General features: G+C 34.8%; 1 protein-coding gene across 2 annotated transcripts in view; it reads right to left on the bottom strand.

Annotated features, from left to right (window-relative positions):
* Nucleotides 1-26098, bottom strand: part of LOC138709124 (ABC transporter G family member 20-like) — a 226789-nt gene that overhangs the window by 61612 nt on the left and 139079 nt on the right. The window contains exons 4-8 of one of the 2 annotated variants that reach the window (XM_069839660.1): nucleotides 20870-21024; nucleotides 17770-17877; nucleotides 13913-14006; nucleotides 12518-12697; nucleotides 7580-7672 (exon numbers count right to left, since the gene is read on the bottom strand). In XM_069839660.1, coding sequence (XP_069695761.1) covers nucleotides 7580-7672; nucleotides 12518-12697; nucleotides 13913-14006; nucleotides 17770-17877; nucleotides 20870-21024 — 630 coding nt within the window. The remainder of the gene's footprint in view (nucleotides 1-7579; nucleotides 7673-12517; nucleotides 12698-13912; nucleotides 14007-17769; nucleotides 17878-20869; nucleotides 21025-26098) is intronic. The other variant, XM_069839661.1, reaches the window with a different exon arrangement.

Below are 26098 nucleotides of genomic sequence, written 5' to 3'. Positions count from 1 at the left end.
GTGTTGTGACAGTTTAGATCAGATTAGTAAAGTTCTCAAAATATGATATTCACCAGAGTTTATTTCTTATTCAACACTCTCACGGCAAAACGAACTTGATAATGGCGTTGTTTTGAAGTCCGTACTAACACAGCCATCAAAGGTTAGACGACTTACGACTTTCATTTCATAAGCTCGTAAGTGATGAGAATATAGTGAGGAATACATGTGAGGCTTTTGAGGTTGTAAGGGGCGAAGAAAGAAGCTAATTGCAAGGCGGAAAAATTTTCTGGAAAAATATATAATGGCAAATTTTCCATCTCACGTCACTATATTAATTTAATACACTTACATTAATATATCAGTAAACCTGACATAAAGAGAATATCGTCGCTTCTCAGCTTGTGAACTACACTTTTAATTTTTTTCAGTAACGTTCCCAACTTATCGATACTTGCTCTCAACGTTTTCCAAATAAACTATATGTGAATCTAAATTCTAAGCTTAATTTATATTATTTATTAATATTAATGTTAATTTATATTGACATACAGCAAGGAAATGGTTTAAGTGTAAAAACTTCACACTATTCTACAGCATGTAATTCATTGGGAGTATTATATTTTCTTCAACATTTGTGTACCAATGGCCGCAATAAATAAAAATACTTGACGAACAATGAAAGACTAGGGTCTATTCAGTGGCGGTTCCTCGGGGGAGGGAAGGGAGGAACGTCCTCCTCACATTTTTCTTCTTTTGAAAGTAAATACCAAATAAAATATGTGCCTTGAAATTCGAGGAAGATTCGATAATTTTTAAGTTCACAGCTATAAGAAGAACTCGGTTGATCGAGTTTTAAACGACGCGCGCTCGTGTGCTGTAGAAAACTGTAAGAAAGATGCGAGATTGTCTGTGTAGAGGAAAGATACTCCATTCCTCCTCTACTGCAGTTAACACACATAGACAACAGCGCACTAGCGGCTAGAGAAAGAACCAGAGTTTTAAAGCGAGGAAATGAACGGAGAGGGAGGAGACCCTCCTCTGAATCAGCGCATGGGCCGGAAATAGAAACCGACTGGTCGTGCAGCATGCTCGTTACCGCTGCCATCTAACGATGTTGCATTCAACCAGACTAGAACACATCTAGGAGGAGGCACAACAAAAACAATTTTAACGCAACGCTATGAAAGACACCATATAAACTTTTTTTTTTAAATTATAAATCAAAAATATTATTCATAGCACTTTATATAGGCTACTATTCATGGTTTGAAACTTTCGTGGATATCTGAAAGTTAAAGTCGGGTTTATGTAAAACAAAGAGGAAGTAGTTCTACGTAGTTGGCCTCTGAAATTCACTTCTATCCATTGTTTACTAGACAGGGCAACAGCCAAGTTGTCAGTTTTGCACAAATATATTTGAAACTGAAAGTAGGTACTCAAAACTACATCATTTTTAACATAAAAAATTAATCGGCCACCGGCAGCTTTGAACAATAATGATAGTATGACCTTACAAGAACTGACATTCTTCAAAAGCATGTGATACTGAACTTGTAAAATGTACATGTGGCAACAGAGACCACGTGGGTGGGTGCAGTCTTCTCGCTTTCCTCAGATTATTTCCCATTCCCATTTCCATTTCCGTAAAACGGTCCCGGTTACGAGTTAGTAGCTAGTCTCTTCCAACACGTGTGATGCTGTAGTGTGCTCGAAAAATGCTACGAGGTTGTGAATTTCCTTGTAATTGTTAATTTGCGCAATTATTCAACAATGAAAGGAAGTGAAAACATAATCTATTTTTGACAATTTAGGAAACTCAGTTTACAAGAACAGATTATTGCTATACAGAAGGGAAGGCCAACCCCAACACTACCTGGTCTTACATGTATGCATGTAGGCTAATTTGTAGCATGTTTCATTCAAGAAGGTGTCATTTCATGGTGTTAACCTCTTTCCTCCTCTTAAGAAATATGGAGGAGCCGCCACTGGGTCTATTACTTTGAAATAATTAGCACCTACTACGTAAAATGAAATACTTGTTCGTTTTTTGTTATTTCGAAATTACTGCAATATTTTTTTCTTCAAATACTATATAAAAATCATATTAATAAATTATGCTTTACAAACCACTACTTTGTGAAGTATAACTGAGTAAGCCTAAAGTTTCTTGTATTACAATTATCAAATATAGACACTGATAATAACTGCGTTTTTTTCCTTCTGCTGAGTGTGTTTATAATGTCCAAATGCCTATTTAATCCATCCCTATAAGCGCAGATTAGATTATTGTAAACCCCTCTAGCTAAGAATGGGTAAGAGCAACGCTTGATTGATGCAACCTGCACAGACCGGCGATCCGCGCACATAACTGCACATTTAGAGTCTGATTTCTGGCATCTGGTCCATATCAATATTTCTACTTATTTAAGATTCAGTGCTGAGTACTGCCAAAGAATTGAACCTCATTTGAGACATGACGCTAAGAAGGTACAATTATTTTGATAATATTCAACTTTCTGAGCAATCACTCGGGTTTTGCTGTAGTTTTCAGCAAGGTGAGGTAGAATTACAGAACTGTGTACACATTAGAGACATTACAAGCAATGGCGAGTTACCTGCAATAATGATTAGTTATGCACTGTGCATTGATAATTGAAAGTACTGTACATTAGGCCTAACTTTTTCCTTTATTACGTTTCGAAAGCTTGCCGCTAGAAAGTAGATGATAAATATGGCGAGTAATATTCACGGAGTGGATTGTATTTCTCCTCAATTTACATTTCTTGTAAGCTGAAGTAGGGAGAATTTTTTGCTGTGTCATTCACAATTTCATTGAGTACTGTTAGTTATAAGATGTCTAGACATTAATTTACAAAGAAGCACTCGAATTTTTAATCCTGGATGCTGTATTATTTTCATGAACTGCCAACTCATTGAAGAACTTTTAAAAAGGATCCTGGTGTCGAGTTTATTTCTCAACATGTAAACATATTTTTTTTTATTTACGGTAGAACACCCTGAAAGTTTTTTTCTTAACTGTATTTTTGCTTTGAGCCTCTTTCAAAAAAGAGCATATTGTCAATGTAACTTATGTGTCTTATAAATATTTTGCAACATTGTTGATTGCCTGAAGTATTTTATATTGAAACACAAATAAAACTATGAACTTAGAGAAATTAGTTACGTTCTTTTGTCGTCATGACTTCCCTTATTTCACCTTGCTTGTTTGAAAGGAAAATATTTCCATCAGACATTATTTGTGGAAATCCAATATTTTTTATTTGATTGTTTAACGATACTGTATCTACTTTCGGTGGAATCGGTATAGCGAGATAGTGTTTTTATCTTTTAATAACGGTGTATCAGCTGCTAGGTTATCTAGCGTCGATGGAATTGATGATAGCGAGACGGTATTTGATGAGCTCAGTCCGAGATTTCGTCATGGGATTACTTGATATCCATCTACAGTTCGGGGAAATCTCGGAAAGAATCCAAACAGATAACCAGCCCAAGAGGGATTCGAACTTAACGCGCGGCGTAACCTCACATCAGTACACAAATGATAGTATTTTAGAGAGATGTGACAGAAGATTAGCCATGGATTAGCTTAAGTTCGCCTTACAGGTAGGAAAATCTCGGGAAAAAAATCCAAACTAGTAATCAATTCAGCCGGAATTCGAACCCACGCTCGAGCTGAGCTCGGATCAGGAGACAGTCCTAGTCAAATAAATTGTCAGTCTTTGGACCATCATTTTGTCGGGCAAAGTTTCTTAAATGTTCATTTGCTTGTCTCATTCAGTTTATGTCATTACGATAAGATTTTTATTAAAACACATAGATTCCATACGTATTTGTATCTCTGCTGGTAATCCAATTACGTGCCGCGCGATGTATCATCTTGATAGACAAAAAGAATGACCGGCTACCATACACGCCAAGTCCCCTTCGGAAGACTTCGCTTGATTTCGTGAGAGCTTAGGTTTGCACGCGAACGAATTTCTTACTCAGTAGCAGAGTTACAGTAATTTGTTATCAATGTTTCAAATGATACATTTGTCACTAACCCATGGTCTAGGGGTAAAGTGGCTGCGTAGTAAATGAGAAGTTGCGAGTTCAAGACTCTGCGCTCTGTTTTACCTTTTTCTGTTTTGTATTCTGTTTGTTTATAGACAAAGTGTCATAAAGTTATAAATAATTTATAACAAATATATAGGCTATAAGATACAAAGGGTTAATTAGATGCAATATAAAAATCTTCTATCTTAAAATAGTTATGAATACGACAGATATTTCCTCATATGAACCAGGCGCTGTCCGAAGCTGGACTTAGACAAATTCACGCTACAGGAGATCGGTCATTTTTCTGTCTAAGACTATATACACTAGCGTTTCTCAAACTCTTTTGAAGTGAGGACCACTTTTTAAGTCAGAACAGTTCCACGGACCACCGTACCCTTCTTCCCTTCGAAAGCAAATTTATCATATTTGTAGCATATTTTAATGCCAGTATACTTATATTTTAAATATAATTAATTAATTATAATACTTTTCCAATTATATTTTTGTAGTCAATCTCAAGTAACTTATAACAAATTCTGTGCATTGTTGATTCATCGCTTGCCTGTTAGCAGTTAGTTGTTTGAAATCTGTCTTATGTGATACACGCTGTAGTTGTCCATGTCTCTGTTAAATAGTGTCCCTTATAAATAATGGAAAACTGGTTTTGATCCGGATCTTTGAAAAGACAGGAACATGATGATACGCTTCATTTAGGCAATGCTAATAGTTCAGAAGCTGTGTGTGAAGAAATATATTAATATAGTTATTATAGTGCCATTAAAGAAATATAGTGGTAGCTATTCAAAGAAAAAATACTTTTGTAAATATGACAAGAGTTATTTGGAACTTGGATCTACTTGGTGTGGCAATGGGAGTGAACCAAAACCTCGGTGCGTTGTTTGTTACGAAGTCTTTAAAACGAGTGTATGAAACCCGCGAAATTGAAACGGCACTTAGAAACGAAATACGCAAGTCTAAAAAGGAAACCTGTCGAATTTTAAAATAGGCGGAGTCTAAAATTTCTTATGTCGCCATCTGGAAAAACAAATAAAAAAATTAATGCAGAAACATGCTCGATTTTGAACAAGTAAAGATGCGATTTGGCACGTTATATTATTGGTGTACGACATACTGTATGTGCCCATTTCAATGTGCATACTGGTGGCGGCAAAACTATCAAGAAAGTCATCAATACATGAAAAGGTTCGGTACTTTGGTCCTCTGTTATTAATTCGGGTGGTCCCTGGCTGGGTTACAGGCGCGGCGCCAGATGTGCAGGGAAATGATGGCGAAAAACACCACGTTCATAGTTCATAGTGCTTTAAATCTCTTTTTTGTTGTTGAGAGAGAGTGGGTAGGGTAAGAAATTTCATAAAATATTAGTACTGGGAGAAAAAGTGAAAGGCTATTGCCATGTGTCATTCCCAAACTCTGAGATTTTCAGCTAAAGTGTGATACGTAATTCGTTTGAATTTTATTTTCTCTTCTGTCTTTTTTGAAGGACCACAAAGGTAGAAACCGAGGACCATAGTTTGAGAAACGCTGATGTACACGGTAGTCGACATTCTGCCTTTTAGTTCACGTTTGAAGACCATAGTTCTTGCCACTCAGCAGAGGCGTAGCGTCCACGGCTGTGGCCGCTGTACTGATTAAACTTTTAAGTGTAGACTCCTATTGTCTTGTGTCTGCGACTGTAGACTAGACAGGCTAGCTACTAGTACAACTAACTATACTTCGTTCCACAATGTCTGACAGCCGACGTAAATATTGCCGGCAGGAAGAGAGAGAACGATAAAAGCTATTGAACCAATGGCAAAGGTCTCATTCCAAGCTTCTCTTGAAATTCGGCGATCTGAAAGGTTCTACCCCCGTCAAACTTCAAGACAAGCGTGGAATAAGATCTCTGCCATTGGTTGAATAGCAATTATACTTCTTTCCTTTCTGCCGACAATGTTTACATTTCCTATTAGACATTATGGAACGAAGTAGGTCTATAAGTCTAGTACTATACCAACGTAAACCCGCCTTCATTAAATTTAACGAAATATCTTAGCAGTAATAGATTAAGAATTTAAAGGAAAAATTAGCTTGGTTTAGCCCATTCGTTATCTCGCGAAACCTACCTGCGCGTCAGGAGAAGAAGAAAGTGGATTGAGAAGCTTCTCTCCTCTACTTGTATAGCTAGCGAGCTCCCTTGCCCCCACCATAAGGTTCTTACTATATGCTACGGCGCACTCAAGTATTTGGTTTCAAGAGATAACGAATGACCTGTAATACTAGCTACAAGCAATTATTTGGAAGAGAATTTGGTAAAGATAGGTAGTAGTGATAAGTAAAACCCATTAGGTGTTAAGTTTACTGATACATTTAAATATTAGAGAAAATAAACGACTGTAGTTCACCTCTATGGAGTAACAGCGCGTCTGAAACGTGTAACTAGTGGGCCCGGTTCAAATCCTGGTTGGGGTTTTTTCCGGGGTTTTCCCTCAACATATTGAAGCAGAATTGTTGGGTAACTTTCGGCGTTGAACTTCGGACTCATTTTGCTATCATTAATTTACATATCATCATCATCATCATCATCATCATCATCATCATCTTCATCATCACACCCCCGGATTCACTTCACGGTGCGGCGTGCTATACTTGTACAAGAGCGCGGCCTTCGGCTACCCAATCATTCACAGAATAGGAGTGGCAAGCACAATAAGTTTCAGGCTGCAGTGCAAGTCTTCGGGTCTCTCCTCCGTACAAGAGAGAGAGAGAGAGAGAGAGAGAGAGAGAGAGAGAGAGAGAGAGAGAGAGAGAAAAAGGACTGTAAGTATTTAGAAAACTTACAACATAAACCTTACAGAGTATAGATACCGTATAAAAAACCAGATACTCTCGTTAGTTTTCTCATTAGTGATTATCCACAAGCTGAATTTATTCAATTCTGTTAATGCTGATCATGAAATATTAAAATGTAAAGCTGTGTGTTATCGGTGTTAGTGCAATATGATGATCAAAAGCTTAAAATGTTTTTTTCCCATTCATATCACTGATACAAAATGGCACGTAGACAAAGTTATGATAAGAAGAACATCTGAGACTTACGCTTCACACGGCAATGGTGTTCACAAATAGACTTCTGTGTATTCCACAATGTGCTGGAACTTAATATCTCCAAAGATCCGAAACTGGCCCGACAGAGTAATGTGACCCTTCAGGTCGTACCAGTTTGATGATGGAACCTGTATGAAGATATTAAGTTGCAGCTTACAATGGAATAGCCAAAAGTCTACTTCTGAAGAAGAGTATTATTACTGAGCAAAAGAGAAGCAATGAATTATAAAATGGATAAGACGTTCAACCACTGAAAATAATGACACTGAATCTCTAGATGTTTCCGTTATTCCAACACCTGAGAATGGTTGTGTTATATCAGATGAAACAGGTGACGAAGACATTGTTACTGTAATGAATCCAAGCACCTGCGACTGAAGAGCAATCAATGAAGTTTTGCAAATGAAAGAAACAAATGATGACGAGAACTTACACTGTCCGCTGGGTGTGCATCTTTGCTGGAGAGACTTACGTTGTCTCCATATTCACCACTGATTTCTGACGTTGTGTCAAATGCTGAAGGCCCCTATATAAGACAAAGAACTATAATAAAAAAAATACCTACAAGGAAGTAAATGTCCAATTGATAAAAAATATGCTAACAATTCTCAAACCGTCCAATTATTTGCTGAAACCCTCTACGTAATATCTTCACATTACTATAGGCTGATTTCTGGTGTAGTTTTAAGTGATTAAAACTTGTGTATACGAAAAAAATTATTATAATATATACAGTAAAGTAATTTCCCAGTTAAATACTACAAAATACAGACAAAGTTAGTTTATTATTATTTTCAAGTACAAGTTTGTTATTAATTTTATAATTTATTAATAATAGTCTGAACATTCACCACTTTTCAGTGCAGTTAAATTATTATATTTGTTTTCTTTGAAGGTTACAATTAAGTTTCTTTACACCCATGCCATAAACCAGTGGTCGTCAGCACTCGCTGAAATGGGTTACAGATAAGCAGTGCATGGCGACATGCACCCTCGTGCAGGAGGAAGCATACCCGCCAGCAGCCACGAATGCACACTGGTGCTGTAAGAGACCTGCGGGTAAGAGACGCTAGCCCGAGAGTGCAGTGTTTTGATGACCGCTGCCATAAACTATCATTAAGACTAATAACATGAAGTTAAAATTAAATTTAAATGCCGGAATATATATATATATATATATATATATATATATATATATATATATATATATACATACATACGTGAAAATCGATTCATATTTGAAATCATCATTAAGATCAGTATAATAAATAATATTTAAACTAAATGATAATGTGATAATTGTAAATATATATTTGAACTAAAGAACTGTATCCAATAAGTATTATGAAAAATTAAAAAAAAAAAAATGTGAGTAGCTTTTTTAATTTAAGTGTTGTACTTCAGTTGTTTTTATTTCAGTCCTGCAAACACAGTTCTATGTATTTTTTGTATTTATTTATTTTGCTAATAATTGTAACAAAATATAATATAAACAGATAAAACTTTAGCTCACTCCTGAAAGAGTAGAACTCGTGCTCAGGGGCGGATTCCTGAATTTAAATTACGAAGTATATAATACAATGTGTCTTATGTCTACTACACAATAAGAATATATAAATCTATATTTAAAATTTTTCATTATTTATAAAATCCATACATAACTTTTTTAATTTAATACCAGAACTATTAGAATTGACAAGATTAGGATATCTAAATATAAATTTATTATATTCTTGGGCCCAAATTACTACTATGATTAAATACTGTAGCAGTGTTGCATTTTAGTTCAAACAATCTTAAAGAATTCATATCCTTTGTTTCATAACTATGGGAATGCAATTTGAAATTATTTCTATTTTTATGTATGAATTTTATTAATACAATGTAATAAACTTGTCTTATTTTAAGAACATTAAAGTCTAAAAACAATTTTTGAGATGGAAAATTAATAGATTTTTGAAAACATATTTTAACTATTTTCTTCTGTAATAAATAAAGTGGATTAAAATTGGTTTTAAATAAGCTACCCCATCCTATAATTGCATATATAATTACCAATTGAAATAAAGGTAAGTATATTGTGCGTAATAAACTTATTGACAAGTAATTCCTCAATAAAACAAAATAATATATTATTTTACGTAATTTATTACAAAGGTAATTAATGTGTTGGTTCCATTTTAAATGACTGTTGAACATTATGCCTAAATATTTAACTTCAGAGGACTCCTCAATAATCGGACATTTACATTGTATAAGGCAACAATTAGAGTTATGTGATTTAATACTTAATATAAATGTAGGAGGTTTGTTACATTTTTCAGATAATAAGAATGGAATAATTAGGGTTTTATTTTCGTTGATAGAAAGATAATTTATATCAAACCATTTTTAAATTAATTTAAGTCCATTATTTGAATTATTAGCCTATATATATCATACCAAAAAGTAAAACTGTGTCGTTTGCATAAGAATGTGATACTATTAATTTTTAATCCTACAAAATTCCCTCTTGTGATTATTTATTAATAACGGAGAAAAATTCGCACCAAAGGAGAGGAATTCGATCCGATGCTGTGGACAGCCTCGGCGTAGCTCAGTAATAGGGCACCCAATGTGTAGAACTGGAGATCCTGGGTTTGATCCCCAGCGTCGGAGTGAATTTTTCTCCGTTATTAATAAACACAGTTCTTATTAAGAGACGGAAGGCGTTGAATTTAAATATACGTAATATTCATAGTGAAGTATGTTGTTGGTACGTCATTAGCAAAATAGCTAATATGTCACCTTTCAAAGCTGAAGATCCGAGTTCAAGTCCTGTTGAGTTCAGGTGAAATGAGACGTAAACGGAGATAATAATGAAACATGTTTTCACGGAGGAACCCTCGTTTTTCTTGCTATAATAACATCATTTTTGCATTACTCACGTTGGGCCTTACAAATTGGTGAAGTATATTCGAGTTTCACTTGAAAACTTCCCAATGAAATTTAATTTAAACAAAGAAACACGCCTATTTAGGTATGGGGGGGGGGGCGGAATTTCAAAACCAGTATTAATTGCATTTGTTTTATCCCTTCACCCCCCCTTTCAAATGACACATCTATATTATAGCCTAAATATTATGATACGTACTTAAATCTGAAAGAGTAGGCCTATTCAGTAATTGTTTATATAATATCTCATTCGTTTCACATCTTTTGTTTTCTATCGTCGCCTGGCAACCTGGGTTGTTCTTATTATAATTTAGTTGTGGGATGAAAGCACAGTTTATTTTGGGCAATTTCGTAAATTTAATTAATTAGTTTGACTAAATGAAACGTTCAAAATTTATTTCATTGTTGGATAGACAATATAAGCTTATTTCGGAACTCCTCTACATAGCACTGCCATAGTATCAGAACATAACCATACATAAATAACGTGAATCCAATCTTTGTCTTTTATTATTCTCTATCCCGTTTTATGGAAGAACAGCTGGAAGAAGAGCAGTTTGGCTTCAGGAAGGAAAAGGTACGAGAGATGCAATTGGACTGCTAAGAACAATCGGCGAAAGATACCTAGAGAAAAATAAGGAAGTGTATGTAGGCCTAGTATTTGTGGACCTAGAAAAGGCGTTTGATAGAGTGGATTGGAATAAACTGATGAGGATCCTAAAGAAAATTGGTGTGGATTGGAAAGAGAGGAGACTGTTCAGTAACCTTTATAAGAAACAACGAGTCAAAGTAAGGATAGGAGAAGAAATGTCTGAAGGAAGTGAAGTAGGGAGAGGAGTACGACAAGGATGCTCTTTATCACCTACCCTTGGGGTATTTAGTGACGAACTGTTTTCAGAACATGGGAAGAGTGGTAGTAGAAGGAAGAAGAATAAAGTGTGTAAGATTTGCTGATGAGATGACGTTGTTTGCAGAAGAGATGATACTAAGGGATATGCTACTGGAGCTAAATGACAACTGTGAGCAGTATGGGATGAAGATAAATGCTAACAAGACGAAGACCATGATCATAGGAAGAAAAGTAAAGAAGGTAAACTTGCGAATTCTAAATGAGGCGGCATAGCAACAGCTTCAAATACTTGGGGTGTACTAATTATACAGTAACGTGAGCTACTGCCAAGAAGTCAAAAGGAGGATAGCAATGTCCAAAGGAAGCTTTTAATAGAAAAAGGAGCATCTTCTGCGGACCTCTGGAGAAATAACTAAGGAAGATACTAGTGAAGTGCTTTGTGTGAAGTGGAGCATTGTATGGGGCAGAAACATGAACATTACGACAAAGTGAAGAAAAGTGAATATAATCATTTGAAATGTGGATATGGAGAAGGCTGGAGCATGTGAAGTGGACAAACCGAATAGGAAACGAAGCTGTGTTGGAAAGAGTGGGTGAAGAAAGAATGATGCTGAAACTGATCAGAAAGAGGAAAAGGAATTAGCTGGATCACTGCCTGAGAAGAAAGTGCCTTCTGAAGGAATGGTGAACGGGAGAAGAGTTCGGGGCAGAAGAAGATATCAGGTGATAGACATTAAGATATATGGATCATTTGAGGAGACAAAGAGGAAGGCAGAAAATAGGAGAGATTGGAGAATGCTGGGTTTGCAGTGAAAGACCTGCCCATGGGCAGAACACTATTAATGAATGAATTCCATTTTAAATTTTTAAAGAATAGGTTTATAATACTTAGCCATAATATTCTTTGATATCAGTTTGTGTTACTACATGAAATAACCTATAATCAACAATAGTCGTTATAGTTTTATTTTATTCCGTTCTAATCAACAGTAACAACAAACCTGGTTTCCAGACTACGATAGAAAACAAAAGATGTGAAATGAATGAGATGTAATAAACAATAAATTTAATATTCATTCAAATAAAAGCTTCATAATTTAGGGGTGCCATTTGAAATTTGAAATAGGGAGGAGGGCTGAAAACTCAAGTATTACTCGACCAAGACCAGTGGAGTCCTGCAGCCCGGAGCCGTGGCGCTACTGCTTCTACGTTCGTAATATCGCATCCCGATAGTTCACATTACGCCCGCGACTCCACTCGCCTCGGTCGAGTAATACAATTAATACTGGTTGTAAACTTTTAAGTTGACGTGATTTTTGTTTAAATTAAATTTATTGAAATAAATAATTTAGGATGGGAAGATGTGAAATGAAAGCCCTGTACCTATATCGCATTACACTGAAAGACGCTGTATGTGACTTAGGTAGGCTACTGAGAGAACGATCTAATTAGTAGATAACCACGAGAATCCTTGGAGTTGGCGCCGATAAATAAATATTGACTGAACTTCAAAACAAAATATCTATATATACATAACTTATCGGATCAAACGTGTCTTAAAAAAAAATGTTATAATATGTCGCTCACCTCTTCCGGTGTCGGTGGTCCCATGATCTCCAACATGTAGCTGCTGCGACGCCGCTTGCCTTGGTTCTGTAGCTTGCTCAACTTGAGGAATACTTCTTCAAGAGTCTCACACCCGTGATTCCTTAGTAACTGCGGGGGCGGCTCCTCGGCCAGGAATTTCCCTCCTCTCATCAATCCAATCTAGGCCATAAATCTCTTACTGCTGTCAAATGTTCTTTGTTGCTTAGAAATTAATTTTATGTTTTTTTTTTTTTTAATTTAATGCTATGATTTCTGTGATAACAAGAGTGAGCCAGAATGTAAAATATTACTGTTTATGGAATGTTGGATGTACAGTCAGTCAACTCTGGATATAGTGAACTCGGTTATAGTGAATATTCGGCTACAGTGAACCTAAATCGTTGGTCACAACCCGCATACATTAGAAAGTGCCTGAATATGTCCGTTTATAGTGAACCCTCGCTTCGGTTATAGTGAACCTTGTATCCTGACAAATTCTTATTTTAAGTCAGACCTTCTTGTTTAAAATTGAAATAATGTGTTGAGAACAACATTTTAAGTTTCTTACTAATTTAGTCAAAGGACAAAGGTAGGATTAGTGATTCTTAGATAATGAGCTGTACTGTAAATCAAAGAAAGACTTGACGACTTTGCCTTACTCCACCGTCGAAGGGTTGATATTCTGTTCTCAGGCACTCTACTCTACTCAACTCTAATCTACTGTTATTTCTAATCCTCCACCGTCAAAGGATTGCTTTTTTTCTCAGAAACATTTCCATTATGACGGATAGCATTGAAACAACGGAAAGTTAAGTTGCCTTCTTTTATTAAAAGAGGACGGACATTATGTCCAGCGCATAAATGAAGGTAAGATTTCGATGGCTTTCAAACTCCATCAACTCTCTCCCAGATTCCATTAAGTGATCCGGGAAATTCCAAGGCTGAATACGCAGTCATACCATAACAGCGTTTGTCATTTCTACCTGATCAGTTTGTTTCTAGTGTTCGACAGTGAATGTACTGTATAAAAATTTCGAAGCGTAAAATGTTTTCTTTGGAAGATAAGGCGAATATTTAAGTGACATTGAACGTGGTCTTTCGCAAGCGGACGTGAGTCGACAGCATAGTTTAAGTAAATCAACTGTGAGTAACAGTATACAGTGTAATCCATTTCACAAAAATGAACTATTTTATTTTCTTGTTCACAATTTCATTCATTTCTGTCATTTAAGGTTAGGGGAAAGACAATTCGGATATAGTGAACCTCGGATATAGTGAACGAAATATGCTGGTCCGCAGAGGTTCACTATATCCGGAGTTGACTGTATTAATATTTTTAGTTCAAATAGTAACAACAGGATATGAGTCAGGTGTAGTACAGTAATTTACACTCACCATGTCAGCTTGCCGTGTCTCATCAATGTAGTGTGTTGTGATGATAATTGTCGTCTTGGAATTGTTAGATAAATCAATCAAATATTCCCATATACTGCAATAAATGAGAAGTACTTATTGTACAACGTACGAATATAATTTCATTGTACTCATATCAATTAGTTCAGCTTCAAACTGTTTTATTATTTTCTTCTTGTAGTAACATTGAAGTCTGTTTTTGAGAGTTAAACGTGTGACCATAGTGCAGGAAGCCAGTATGTCCTTCATCGATGATAGTTTGATATGTAATGCGTCCAGATATGATCAAATATGACCTTCGTGGACTCTTCTAATTTGGCAGTGTTGAATTGTTTCTAAAAAGTGACAGCGATTTGAGGAAATGTCTATGATTGCGTGTAACGTCTACACAGAAGTTGGGGTAATGAGATAAGGTTAAATAAATATAATTGAAGTGCGTAGGCCTATAATTAATCGAATAAAATAAGCTGTGAATAACATTCAATCCTCCTCCTTTAATAATAATAATAATAATAATAATAATAATAATAATAATAATAATAATAATAATAATAATAGTGGTGGTGGTAGCAAATTAAAACAAAATGTACTGTTAAGTGAACAAGTCAAGAACCGTAATTGAGCCACAGACAATTAAAAATTAGATATACAGGGTGAGTCACTTAAAACTTGTACCGCAAATATTTCTGAAATGGAAGGTGATTGTGATGTACGGTTTTCATAGAGTTGAATTATAGACAAGGGCTCGTATTTGTAGCCCATACACAGATTTTAATAATTATGAGAAAGTTACTTTTTTATACAATACACATTTTTTAAAGTGGAACAATGCCTATTGACATGAAAAAAGTAAAACTAGAGTAAATTAGAATGTCAATGTTTTTTTGCAGGATTCTAGCTCAAATAGTTCACAAGAAATTGTATTTTGAAAATTGTAAACACAAACAGTTGTCTGTCCCATGTGTTAGCACAAACTAAAGAAAAACAAAAGTAAACATTAATTTTCTTGTGGATTCTGACAAAGAAAGAAAAAATTAACAATCAAAGGTTTTAAATGAAATAAGTATAAAAAAATCCTTCAATAACTGTCTCATTAACCTAAAGAATGATACAAAAATTACATTAGGTCATTTATACAATAAAAACGTGACAAGCGCTTTCGCCAGTTAATGGCATCTTCAAGTTTAGTAACATGTAGTGATACTGTGAGCATAAAGACAAGAATAGTGTGGCAAAACAATAAGATTCGATAATTGCGTGATGTAAATATGGAGATGATGAATGAAAAAGTGTTACATAAAATAACTGTATAATCACAAAATAATGGAATAATAATCACATAAAAGCGTAGTGGTTGTAGTGATTAATCATCAAACAGAATCCAAAAATTAAAATGCAAAAATCATACATTAAAGGGAAGACTAGAAGAACATAATGCGCAGCGTAGATGCATAATAGTACATTATGCAACGAGCCTATAATGATAGTAATTAAGACGCAAGTATGATTGTTTATGAAACGAGCGCAAGCAAGTAGTTTCATAATTTTCATACGAGCGTCTTAATTACCATTATAGGCAAGTTTCATACGACTTTTTATGCTCGACCATATTTCTAACTTGAAAGTATTGAAAATTAGATCTTTTTATGGTTATGTGCGAACTGACCTGAATTGTGAGATGTGCGCAGACGCGAAAGTATTGATTTTTTCCGAGGCCGAATGTCATTGACCTTGGCACAGAATAAGAATGAACATTACTCTGATATAACCTGGAAATTGATTTAGAATTGAAAAACGAGATGACAAATTGAATTTATTTGAATATTATTTACAATTAATGCTAATTATTATAGTAACAGAACATAACCTTCTGCGACAGTATTGGATTTCCAGCCTCCGTGACTTTTCGCTAATTGTCTGTCGATTGCATATCCGAGAATAATCGATATAACGGTACAAAGCTGACTTGTCGTTGGCTGAAGACCTGTACTTTAATGAGTAGGTGTACTTTATTGACATGCATTAAAGGACTGCTACCAGATGTATAATTACTACATTTCGGCATGGTCGAGCATAAAATAACATAGTTAAAACGGGTAAAGTTTTGCAGCAGTCATCACGACGCAAAATATGAGTAGGGTATTAAAAATAAAATTGATTCCTTGGAAGAATCCGATACTTCATTGCCAATTGCGTGATGTTGACTGGTGCATTGACATATCTCAATACTTGAACACACGCCTCCAGTCTGCCATGTAAAGATTGCTGCACATGTTCTAACATTTCAGCAGGAATTTCAGCACAGGCAGCAGTAATCCTTTCTTTCATATCATCTCTTGTATCGGTATTTCCTTGTAGACAGTGTCTTTCAGTTGTACCCACAGAAAAAAATCTAAAAGGGTCAAATCAGGTGAACGGGCCGGCCAAGGTACAGGTCCTCTTCGTCCAGTCCAAGGATTTGGAAACAATCGATGAAAACAATCTGTAGTACGTCGTGCATTATAAGCATGTTTTATAATACCGTAAAGAATTTGCAATTTTAAATGTTGGCAAACAAAAAAACAAATGATAGGGAGATGATAAAAACGAGGACAGTATATAAAGATTAGAAGAAGTAAAATACTCTAATAAAATAAAATAGATATTGACTTGCTAAAATTCTATTTCACTAATGTTAGCTCCACCAAAACGTTTGAATGGAGCCGTTATTTTCAGTCGACTATCTATGCGGGAAACAAATGACGATCGCAAAGCATGTTTTATAGTACCGTAAAGAATTTGCAGTTTGAAATGTTGGCAACCAAAGAAACAAATGCTAGAATAGTGATAAAAACAAACAAATACTAGGGAAGTGATAAAATTACACAAATGCTAGGGATGTGATAAAATTGTGTAATAAGCAGCCATGATTGGTTGAAAGACATCCTTTCGTAACGTTTTATTGGTCAAAAGTAGTATGACGTAGTAAAAATGTAATAGTCATCATAATACACTGCTCTCTTAAATTGGTGTCTCTGAGCATATTGCGAATTAAATCAAGGTCTTTCCAAAAACACGCTATGAAATATTTCATATAAAATAATTTTTATATCGAAAAGGAAACAAAAACGAGCAAAATTTTATTAAACAATTTTGTTTGTAATATCTCAAAGAATAACACTCTGAAATTAAAGACATTAATTACGGTTCACTCTGTACATCTTGCACACTATGTAGCCTACCATATTGGCATTCAATATTATTATTATTATTATTATTATTATTATTATTATTATTATTATTATTATTATTATTATCGGATGATTGACTGTTATTCATATCTTATTTCACTCCGTTCATTAGAAATACTAAATCTTAGAGCAAATTGTATTTATTTATCCTAATTTTACCCTAATTCTTTCGTACACGTTTCACGCAATCATAGAAATTTCCTCAAATCCCCTGCCACTTCTTTTATAATGAGTAAGACATTATCTGATTTCAATTATACTCTAGATTGTACGGTTTAAGTAGATGCAATTAATTTGACATACATTAACAGAAGCTATATCAAAAACAATTTTTTCGATACTTAAGATGCTGAAAACGTGTACATTAATTCTAAAAAGAGAATCTTGATATTGATTTTTTGCACATCTTAAGTCTGCGGAGAGGGGGGAGTTTTGAATAATGTGATAGAAACTTCACATACAACAGCTGAAGTTGGCATTATATGTTATTTCTAAACTGCAACGAAACTGCTTTGCAATGCCAAAGCTCCGTTCATTCATTATGATTACAGCAGCCATTCGTATTTTCTTAAGGAACATAATGTTGTAAAATAATAATATTCTACTTGCTTCTGTCTCAGAACCGGATCGACTCCAACTGTTGGTTCGTCCAAGATGAGCAATTCTGGCGTGTGAATCATTGCCGCAGCAAGCGAGACCCGCCTCTGCTGTCCACCACTGCAATATGAACAAAATTATATAGCACAGCAGAGAATAGTCTGATGTAGAGTGTTAATAGCAGCCAAAGGAGAATCTGAAATCAAAGACAGTATGTGAACACCATAGTTTTGACACTTTATCATAAAACAGTGGAGTAGACTTAGAGCAATTCTGTCTCAATATTAAAGGCAATTCCTCCACATCTCTATGGAACTGCTAATGCCTTTCGAATCCTCGTTCTATAGTTTTATAATTTATTTGGAAATCTTCTTGCAGTTATTTTCACTGTAAGTTAGCCCTTTAATGTTTTACATTTGTTTATTAATTCTGAAAAGAATAAGCTGGTTTTCTGTGTCTGTTTCATTTATGATGATTTCACAAGTATCCTGTCAATGGTCTTAGATCGGCAAAAATGGCATCGTGATCATTAGCAATAGTGACGTCGCAGGGGCAGCGTAGTAAACTGTCTTTGCTTCACCCCCTCCCTCACGTCCAACTTCTCTACAACTTCAGTACAGTACGATTATTTAATCCTGACAGTCGCCGGAGATGTGCGCGTGGGACAGGCGAGTCCATTTAGTTACGCCAAGGGATGTTTGGGTTATTCATTCGCTTGTCTTTACCGACCGCTCACCCTTATCTCTGCTCCGGAACTCTCCCCACTCCTCCAATTACTTCCCCTCTTTCGCGTCGTTGAGCTGTCAAGACTACATAATCGGTCTGTACACAGGCATCTATCAGTGGCAGGTTACCTGATTACATTTAGATTGCTTCTGTCTCAAAACCTTCAACGTCTGCTCGGAAACGTGTGTTTAAGGAACAATGGGAGGAACAGTATTTGTTGTGCACATGGTGACAATGCAGATGCCTCTTGTGTTCTAAAATTCTAATAGGTGCTTGTAAATCGAACATCTAGCGACATTACGACACGTCATAAGGTTATCACGAAATTATAGGTAAGCATGGACATATCAATGTAATTGTAAACGAAAATGTATACAGTAGAAAATAAGTATAAACATAAGTTTTTCTTCGTAGGGCTGGATGGGGTGAAGCAATTAAAACATTAAAAAAGAAAACTAAATTCAAATAACAGTTCCGATACTAAAATATGATGAAACAAGCTAAGAGTCAAAGGGAACTCCATGGAAGTTATGTTATTGCTTCGCAAATCTCAAAATCATTAAAGTGCTATAATGAAGGAGAGTTCATTAAAACGTGTCTGACTAAAGTTGCTAACATTATTTGTCCCGAATAATCTGACGTTTTTAACAGTATGAAATTATCCACACAGACAATACAAAGGAGGATAAGGGATATTGAAACACTAGCTGAACGAGAAATGAAATAAAATATGCATAAACAGGGGTCTAATCTCTCGTTTTAGGTGGAAACAGATATTGATACAGTAGACTTGGTAATGTTCACCCGCGGAGTTACGGTGGATCTCTCTGTATAAGAATATTTGCTCGATATCATTGCACTCGAAGGAAATACAACAGGAGAGGAGTTATTCCAAGCATGAAGAAAATAAAGCAACTTGTATGGGACTCGAAATACGACTTGAAAAAAGTCTACTCGGTGGACTAACGTGTTATTAAGAGTGCTGGAAATAAGTGTGGACATAAAACGTTGCCATTGTACCTTATACCACACCAGACTGACTTAAATTCATCATATTCAACCTCCCCAAAATCCATTCCAATAGTATCCTCCCATCTACGTCTCGGCCTCCCCAAAGGTCTTTTTCCCTCCGGCCTCCCAACTAACACTCTATATGCATTTCTGGATTCGCCCATACGTGCTACATGCCCTGCTCTTCTCAAACGTCTGGATTTAATGTTCCTAATTATGTCAGATGAAGAATACAATGCGTGCAGTTCTGTGTTGTGTAACTTTCTCCATTCTCCTGTAACTTCATCCCTCTTAGCCCCAAATATTTTCCTAAGAACCTCATTCTCAAACACCCTTAACCTATGTTCTTCTTTCAAAGTGAGAGTTCAAGTTTCACAACCATAAAGAACAACTGGTAATATAACTGTTTTATAAATTCTAACTTTCAGATTTTTTGACAACAGACTATATGACAAAAGCTTCTCAACCGAATAATAACAGGCATTTTCCGTATTTATTCTGTGTTTAATTTCCTCCCGAGTATCATTTATATTTGTTACTGTTGCTCCTAGGTATTTGAATTTTTCCACCTCTTCAAAGGATAAATTTCCAATTTTTATATTTCCATTTCGTACAATATTCTCACCATGAGACATAATCATATACTTTGTCTTTCGATTCAGATATACCTCCCTGAAATAAGTCTGTAGGCTGTAGACAAGTATCGGGGACCTTTTAAGATTTACTTCACTTTACCGATATATTAAGTATTTACATTCATTAACTACGCACAGTATGGTCGAGAAGTGGACGTACTTCCCTTAATTTCGCGAAGATTTGTGTTGGCGTGTTAGTAACATTTGAACCATGCAGTGCGAGTAATAACCGGTATCGCACAATAGAAGAGTTACGAGCATTTGTGGAAGATGCCTTCATGCAAGCACGTGACTCTTGAATTATCTTGGCAAAGCACAAGCCAGGACATGGCACAGAATTCAGCAATATTAAAACAATGACCGTACCCTATAGATGTTCTGGACCCTTTTAAAGATCAGATAAGTGTTCATATCCAATATTCAATCATAATGATCACAATGTCGATAATAAAGGAGTTATGTCCACTTCTCGGCGACTTCGTACATAAATAACATTGTAAAGTGTCACAGAAAACTTGAATTCATCTTCAAAATGGCTGAATTACTCTGTATACTAGTATTTTATTTTTTCAAAATTTGCGCTCGAAATTTTTTTAAAAATTAATCTCATATTTAAATAGTTGCAGCAATGATATTTGTACACACTAAAAATTAAAGTTGTGCACCAATTAGGGAAATATTCACATTTAGCCATCCTTTCCTCGTAATAAAATACATTAAAACGTACATTTGGATCTCACCTGAGGTTTTTGACGAAACGGCTCCTTGGTGGAAGTTGAAGAAACTTGCAGAAAAACTCCACTTTCTCGTCAATTTCTTCAGTCTTCATTCCATTTATCCATCCAAAGTAAAAAAATGTTTCTCGTATACTAAACTCAACATAAAGTGATATATCCTGTAAAACGAAAAAAAATGCTGGGTAACTTTCGGTGCTGGACCCCGGACTCATTTCACCGGCATTATCACCTTCATCTCATTCAGACGCTAAATAACCTAAGATGTTGATAAAGCGTCGTAAAATATCCTACTAAAAAAAACGAAAAATACATTCACGTTTGGTTTTAAGTAGGCCTGCATGTAAAAAACATTCGTCTTTAAATACCAGCCTTACCGGTACCTTTTATTGTTAACATAGTCCATTACAGGTACATTTAATCTGTATTTTGATTGATGTGTTATCATTAAAGACCATTTTCTTAGACCCACAACATTGGAATGAGTATGTGCACGGGGTGTACAGCTGTCAAAAGAAAAAGTGGCCCCTCTCCTGAAACAAAGTTCCCTACGGCTATCTTCGCTACAATTCGGAGACAGGCGATGTTACATGTTGTTGGACCACGTTGCCTGATATCTACAGTTATAATTGAAGTATTCTCTCTGTGATTCGATAGCGTAATGGTAGCGTTCAGGCCTCTTATTCATGAGGTCCTGCGTTCGACTACAACCTCGTGCATTTATGTTCTTTTTTGTTCTGTTTTTGAGAGAGACAAACTATACATAATGGCTCCTTTCTCTTTTACGATTATTTTAGTAATTAACATCAGGTTCATTAATATATTATGCCATGACTTTATCATTATGATATTGTGGCTGCAAATGGAAAGAAAAAAGATTTTATTCTCAATAAAAATATCTTTCGTGGCATAAACATAACAAATTTACTGGCGTCGGCCTTAAAACATTCAAACAATTAAGCGTTCAAAAAACAAAACAAAAAGCCACAATTCAATATTTAGTCTATCTTCCTCTTATCTCGATCATCTTGCAGTCGAATGGGCATGGAATTGACTAGTCTTTGCAAATAGCGACTGTTCTTAGACACGATATTCCAGGCATTCTGAACATACATACATAAGTGTTCTGTCCATGGGCAGGTCTTTCATTGCAAACCCAGCAATCTCCAATCTTTCCTATTTTCTGCCTTCCTCTTAGTCTCCGCATATGATCCACATACCCTAATGTCGTCTATTATTCTTTTCAACCAGAGACCCAACCAATTCCTTTTTCTCTTTCTAATCAGTTTCAGCATCATTCTTCCTTCACTCACTTTTTCAAACACAATTTTATTTCTTATTCTGTCTGTCCACTTCACACGCACCGTTCTTCTCCACATCCACATTTCAAATGCTTCAATTCGTTTCTCTTCATTTCGTCGTAATGTCCATGTTCCTTCCCCATACAATGCCACACTCCACACAAAGCACTTCACTAGTCTCTTCCTTAGTTCTTTTTCCAGAGGTCCGCAGAAGATCCTTCTTCTTCTATTAAAAGCTTCCTTTGTTCATGTTTGCAGTTTTTCTTGGGAAGGATAGGTCTAAATGCGGTAACATCCCGTTGCTTTCCGCACACCACTATCTCTTTCGCATCTTATTAAATTCCAGGGGGCCCAAGCGTCGAGATGAGGAGAGTGGATTTGACTAATTGGGCCCTCCGGACTTCACCGAAAGTCATGGCAAGGGTTAAATATTAATTCTGTCAGGATGTTTGACCCGATCAGAGACCGGAAAATCTCAATTAGCCTTTGCCCCCCGCATCCTGGACTAGCTTCTACGAATCACCAGAAAATCTTAGAGTGTGATTGGGCCAATTTTCCCGAAAATGTTTCCGCACTTTTGCCCTCGTAGTCAGCGGACGAACGTCGGAATTTAGATGTCAACGTCTCAGGTTCAATTCCTTGTTACTCCTTTTCATGTTATTGTGGTTCAAGATAGTATAATGTAATAATACAAAAAGAAAAACTAATACCAGTATTATGCAACTGGATTTTTCCAAACCTAATATAAAATTTATGTTATTTATATCGCTAAAGAACGATTAAAATATAAATAAATTGAATATTATTTATACAGTATCGCTAAAGAACGATAACAGAATATAAATGATAAATATCGGTTTGTTTAATTAATATAAGATATTATATAATACGTATTTAATTATTTAAATAAAATAACCTATTTTACAAAGAAAGATGGTTATGTGTGTTATAATAATTACTTACATAAAATACAGTTATTTATATTGCGAAAGAACAATAACAATATAAATAACTTGAATATTATTTTATAATGCTAATGAAGGAAAACAGAATATAAATGATAACTTGAATATTATTTATATTGCTAAAGAACGACAACAATATAAAAAACGTGAATATTATTCATATCGGAATTTCACAGATTTATTACAGATGTATTTAAGAAATTGTAGAAGAATAGTAATTAGTAATAGTGTCCTATTAATTCTTCTTGGAGCCAAATTTGTAACTTTTAAAAGTGTGGTTACTATGTTGAAGTGTATGTTTTGCAACGGATTCTTGCTTTGTTATGTATGTGAGTTAGTTATGGGATACTTGATGTCGTCGCAATGTCGTAATTATAGTTTGATTGTATTTGTGTGACTATTGTGTATTAATTTATGATGTATGGTACGGAAAGCTGCATATTTGTGTTATAGAAGTGTTACGTATGTGTGTTGTTAATGTTTTTGTATGTTTCAAATTGATAACTGATATTTGTTTTGCAATCGCAATGCCTAATTTACGGATTGTTTATGTTTTGTTTACATCGCGTAAGCTAATTTAATTTTCTTTTCCATTTCTCTTTATGCTTATCTTTTTAGTGTATAAAACTATAGCCCTAACATACAGTACATATGTAAAATAGGGCTAACCCCCATTGGAGATACAATAATAATTATTATTATTCATATCGTTATAAAACGATAACAGAATACAAATGATGACTTGAATTTTATTCATATCTCTAAAGAACGATAACAAAATATAAATAACGTGATATCCATAAAGAACGATAACTGGATATAAATGATAATTTGAATATAATTTACATCGCTAAAGAACGATTAAAAAAATAAAATGAAAACTTGAAGGCCTGAACCCACAACCTTTGAATCATTAAACAAGCATTCTACCGCTGGTCTACGAGGCGCAGATATGAAATACTTTCATAGTTCCGGAACTGCTTGTACAAGCACATGCATCGTGTAACATCGCCGCGACCCGAAGTGGACTTTGAAAATATTCGCTGTTCACGATTGCGGCCACTTTTTTTTTTTTTTGACAACTGTACATTACGTCACGTGTCCTTCAGTAGACACCCTGCTCACAAACACAAGTAACGCACACTACAGATTCCTTCCTCCTAAACAAGTACATTATACTTCCGTTTAGCAACGTTTATGAAGTTAAATTTTACAGCAGAAATTATTGTAATATAAGTTTAAACATTTCATTCAGGATAGTACCTGTGTTACAGTTAAACATAATATTAATGGCCAGTTTTTCCAATTAATGTTTAATTTGGCTTAACAAATGTTGAATTAACAGCTGGTTTATTTTTAACGTTTTGTTAAGATGTTTTCCATTTTTCCAACATAATTTTGTTTAAAATAACCAACACTTGACTTTAACTGTCGTTAATACTATTCTAACTACTCAACAGCAGTTGGTAATGATTTTGCATATATAAGACAACTTCTTATTGGCTGATATTATTATTTAAATTCTGTACTGTAGAGTAAGTCATGAAACATGTGTAAAATCGCAACCTGTTACAGTAGCCATGATTCATACAATACAGAGAGTTGATAAATGAAAGTTGCATTGACTACTATTGAATAATAATAATAATAATAGTAATAATAATAATAATAATAATAATAATAATAATAATTATAAGTATGGTTATATTTTATAATGCTAAATATGAATTTCTGTTAAGAAAAATCTCAGCATTATTGACCACCAGGTGACAATAATTACACGAATGTGTGTGTAGTCAACTGTACACAAAACCCCGAGGAGAATTCCGTATCATATAAAATTCTCTAATTCAGGTCCATGTATAAATTATATGTAATTTCGTCCTAAAGAAGCAATTGCTGCTGAAACATTTTATTATTTACTCACTGCGTATTTTGAAGTACTATTGACATCGGCTATAGTTGAAGAACCAGTAACATAGAATCTAGAGTTAATAGTAGCTGGTGAATTGGAACAAGTGGCCTATTTCTGTTTGTAGGATATTCAAATATGACTTCAATTTCTTGCCACGTTGAGATCGCACATTTCCTCAATATTAAATGGATAATAGCTCAGCATCGAAATAAGCGTCAGTATAATAATCAGTTGACTTATAAAGATTATCTTCCCTATATTAATATTCCAAAATATATTTTAAATTATATATTACCAGTCTTATGGCCGGTTTACTGGTTCATTAAATCATTTTTATATCTCACCAAGCATTTTTAGCCTAACTAACCAGTAAAACTATAATTAAATTTAGTGATAGAAATTTCCGTCTTTAAATTTTTAATTATTCATTAGTTGCAATATAAAATGGCGGAACGTTTCGACGCAGAATTGTTATATCTGGAACTGCTCGAAAATTAAGAGTCAAATGGAGATAATGTTAACCATTTAAAAACCGATCATTTTGAAAATTTGAATGACATAAAAATTCACAAAAGATACCGCGTCACGAAGATCGTGGTACCGGTACTCAAAATTTTAGAAGAAACTGATCATAGGTTAGAATATCATAAAAACGGCAGAGACAAAGTTGAAACTAGTCAACTAGATAATATACAACTGAGTTTTATTTTAAGACATGAAAGTGATTATTATAACTACACACCGGTACCTAAGAAATATTAGTAAATTAATACATAATTTGCATTCAAACATAACAAAACTTAATTGGTATATTAACTTTCATTTATTAGAATTATATTATAGCTAGCGATAAGATATGTTTGGACTGGCTTTAAAACAGAAGCTGGATTCTTGGAATTTATAATCGTTTTCTTTCCGATGGAAATTTAATTTTCAAGCAGGATAATCACCCCGCGCACACCGCCATAAACGTTAAAAGACGGTTCACGGAAAAGCATGAAAAAGAGGAGGATTGACAAATATCGAGACATCCCACCTCAAAATCCAGATCAGT

The sequence above is a fragment of the Periplaneta americana genome, chromosome 11 (assembly GCF_040183065.1).
Source record: "Periplaneta americana isolate PAMFEO1 chromosome 11, P.americana_PAMFEO1_priV1, whole genome shotgun sequence".
Lineage (NCBI taxonomy): Eukaryota > Metazoa > Arthropoda > Insecta > Blattodea > Blattidae > Periplaneta > Periplaneta americana.
Note: the sequence above shows the minus strand (reverse complement) of the source record. Positions and strands in the feature narration are given on the sequence as shown.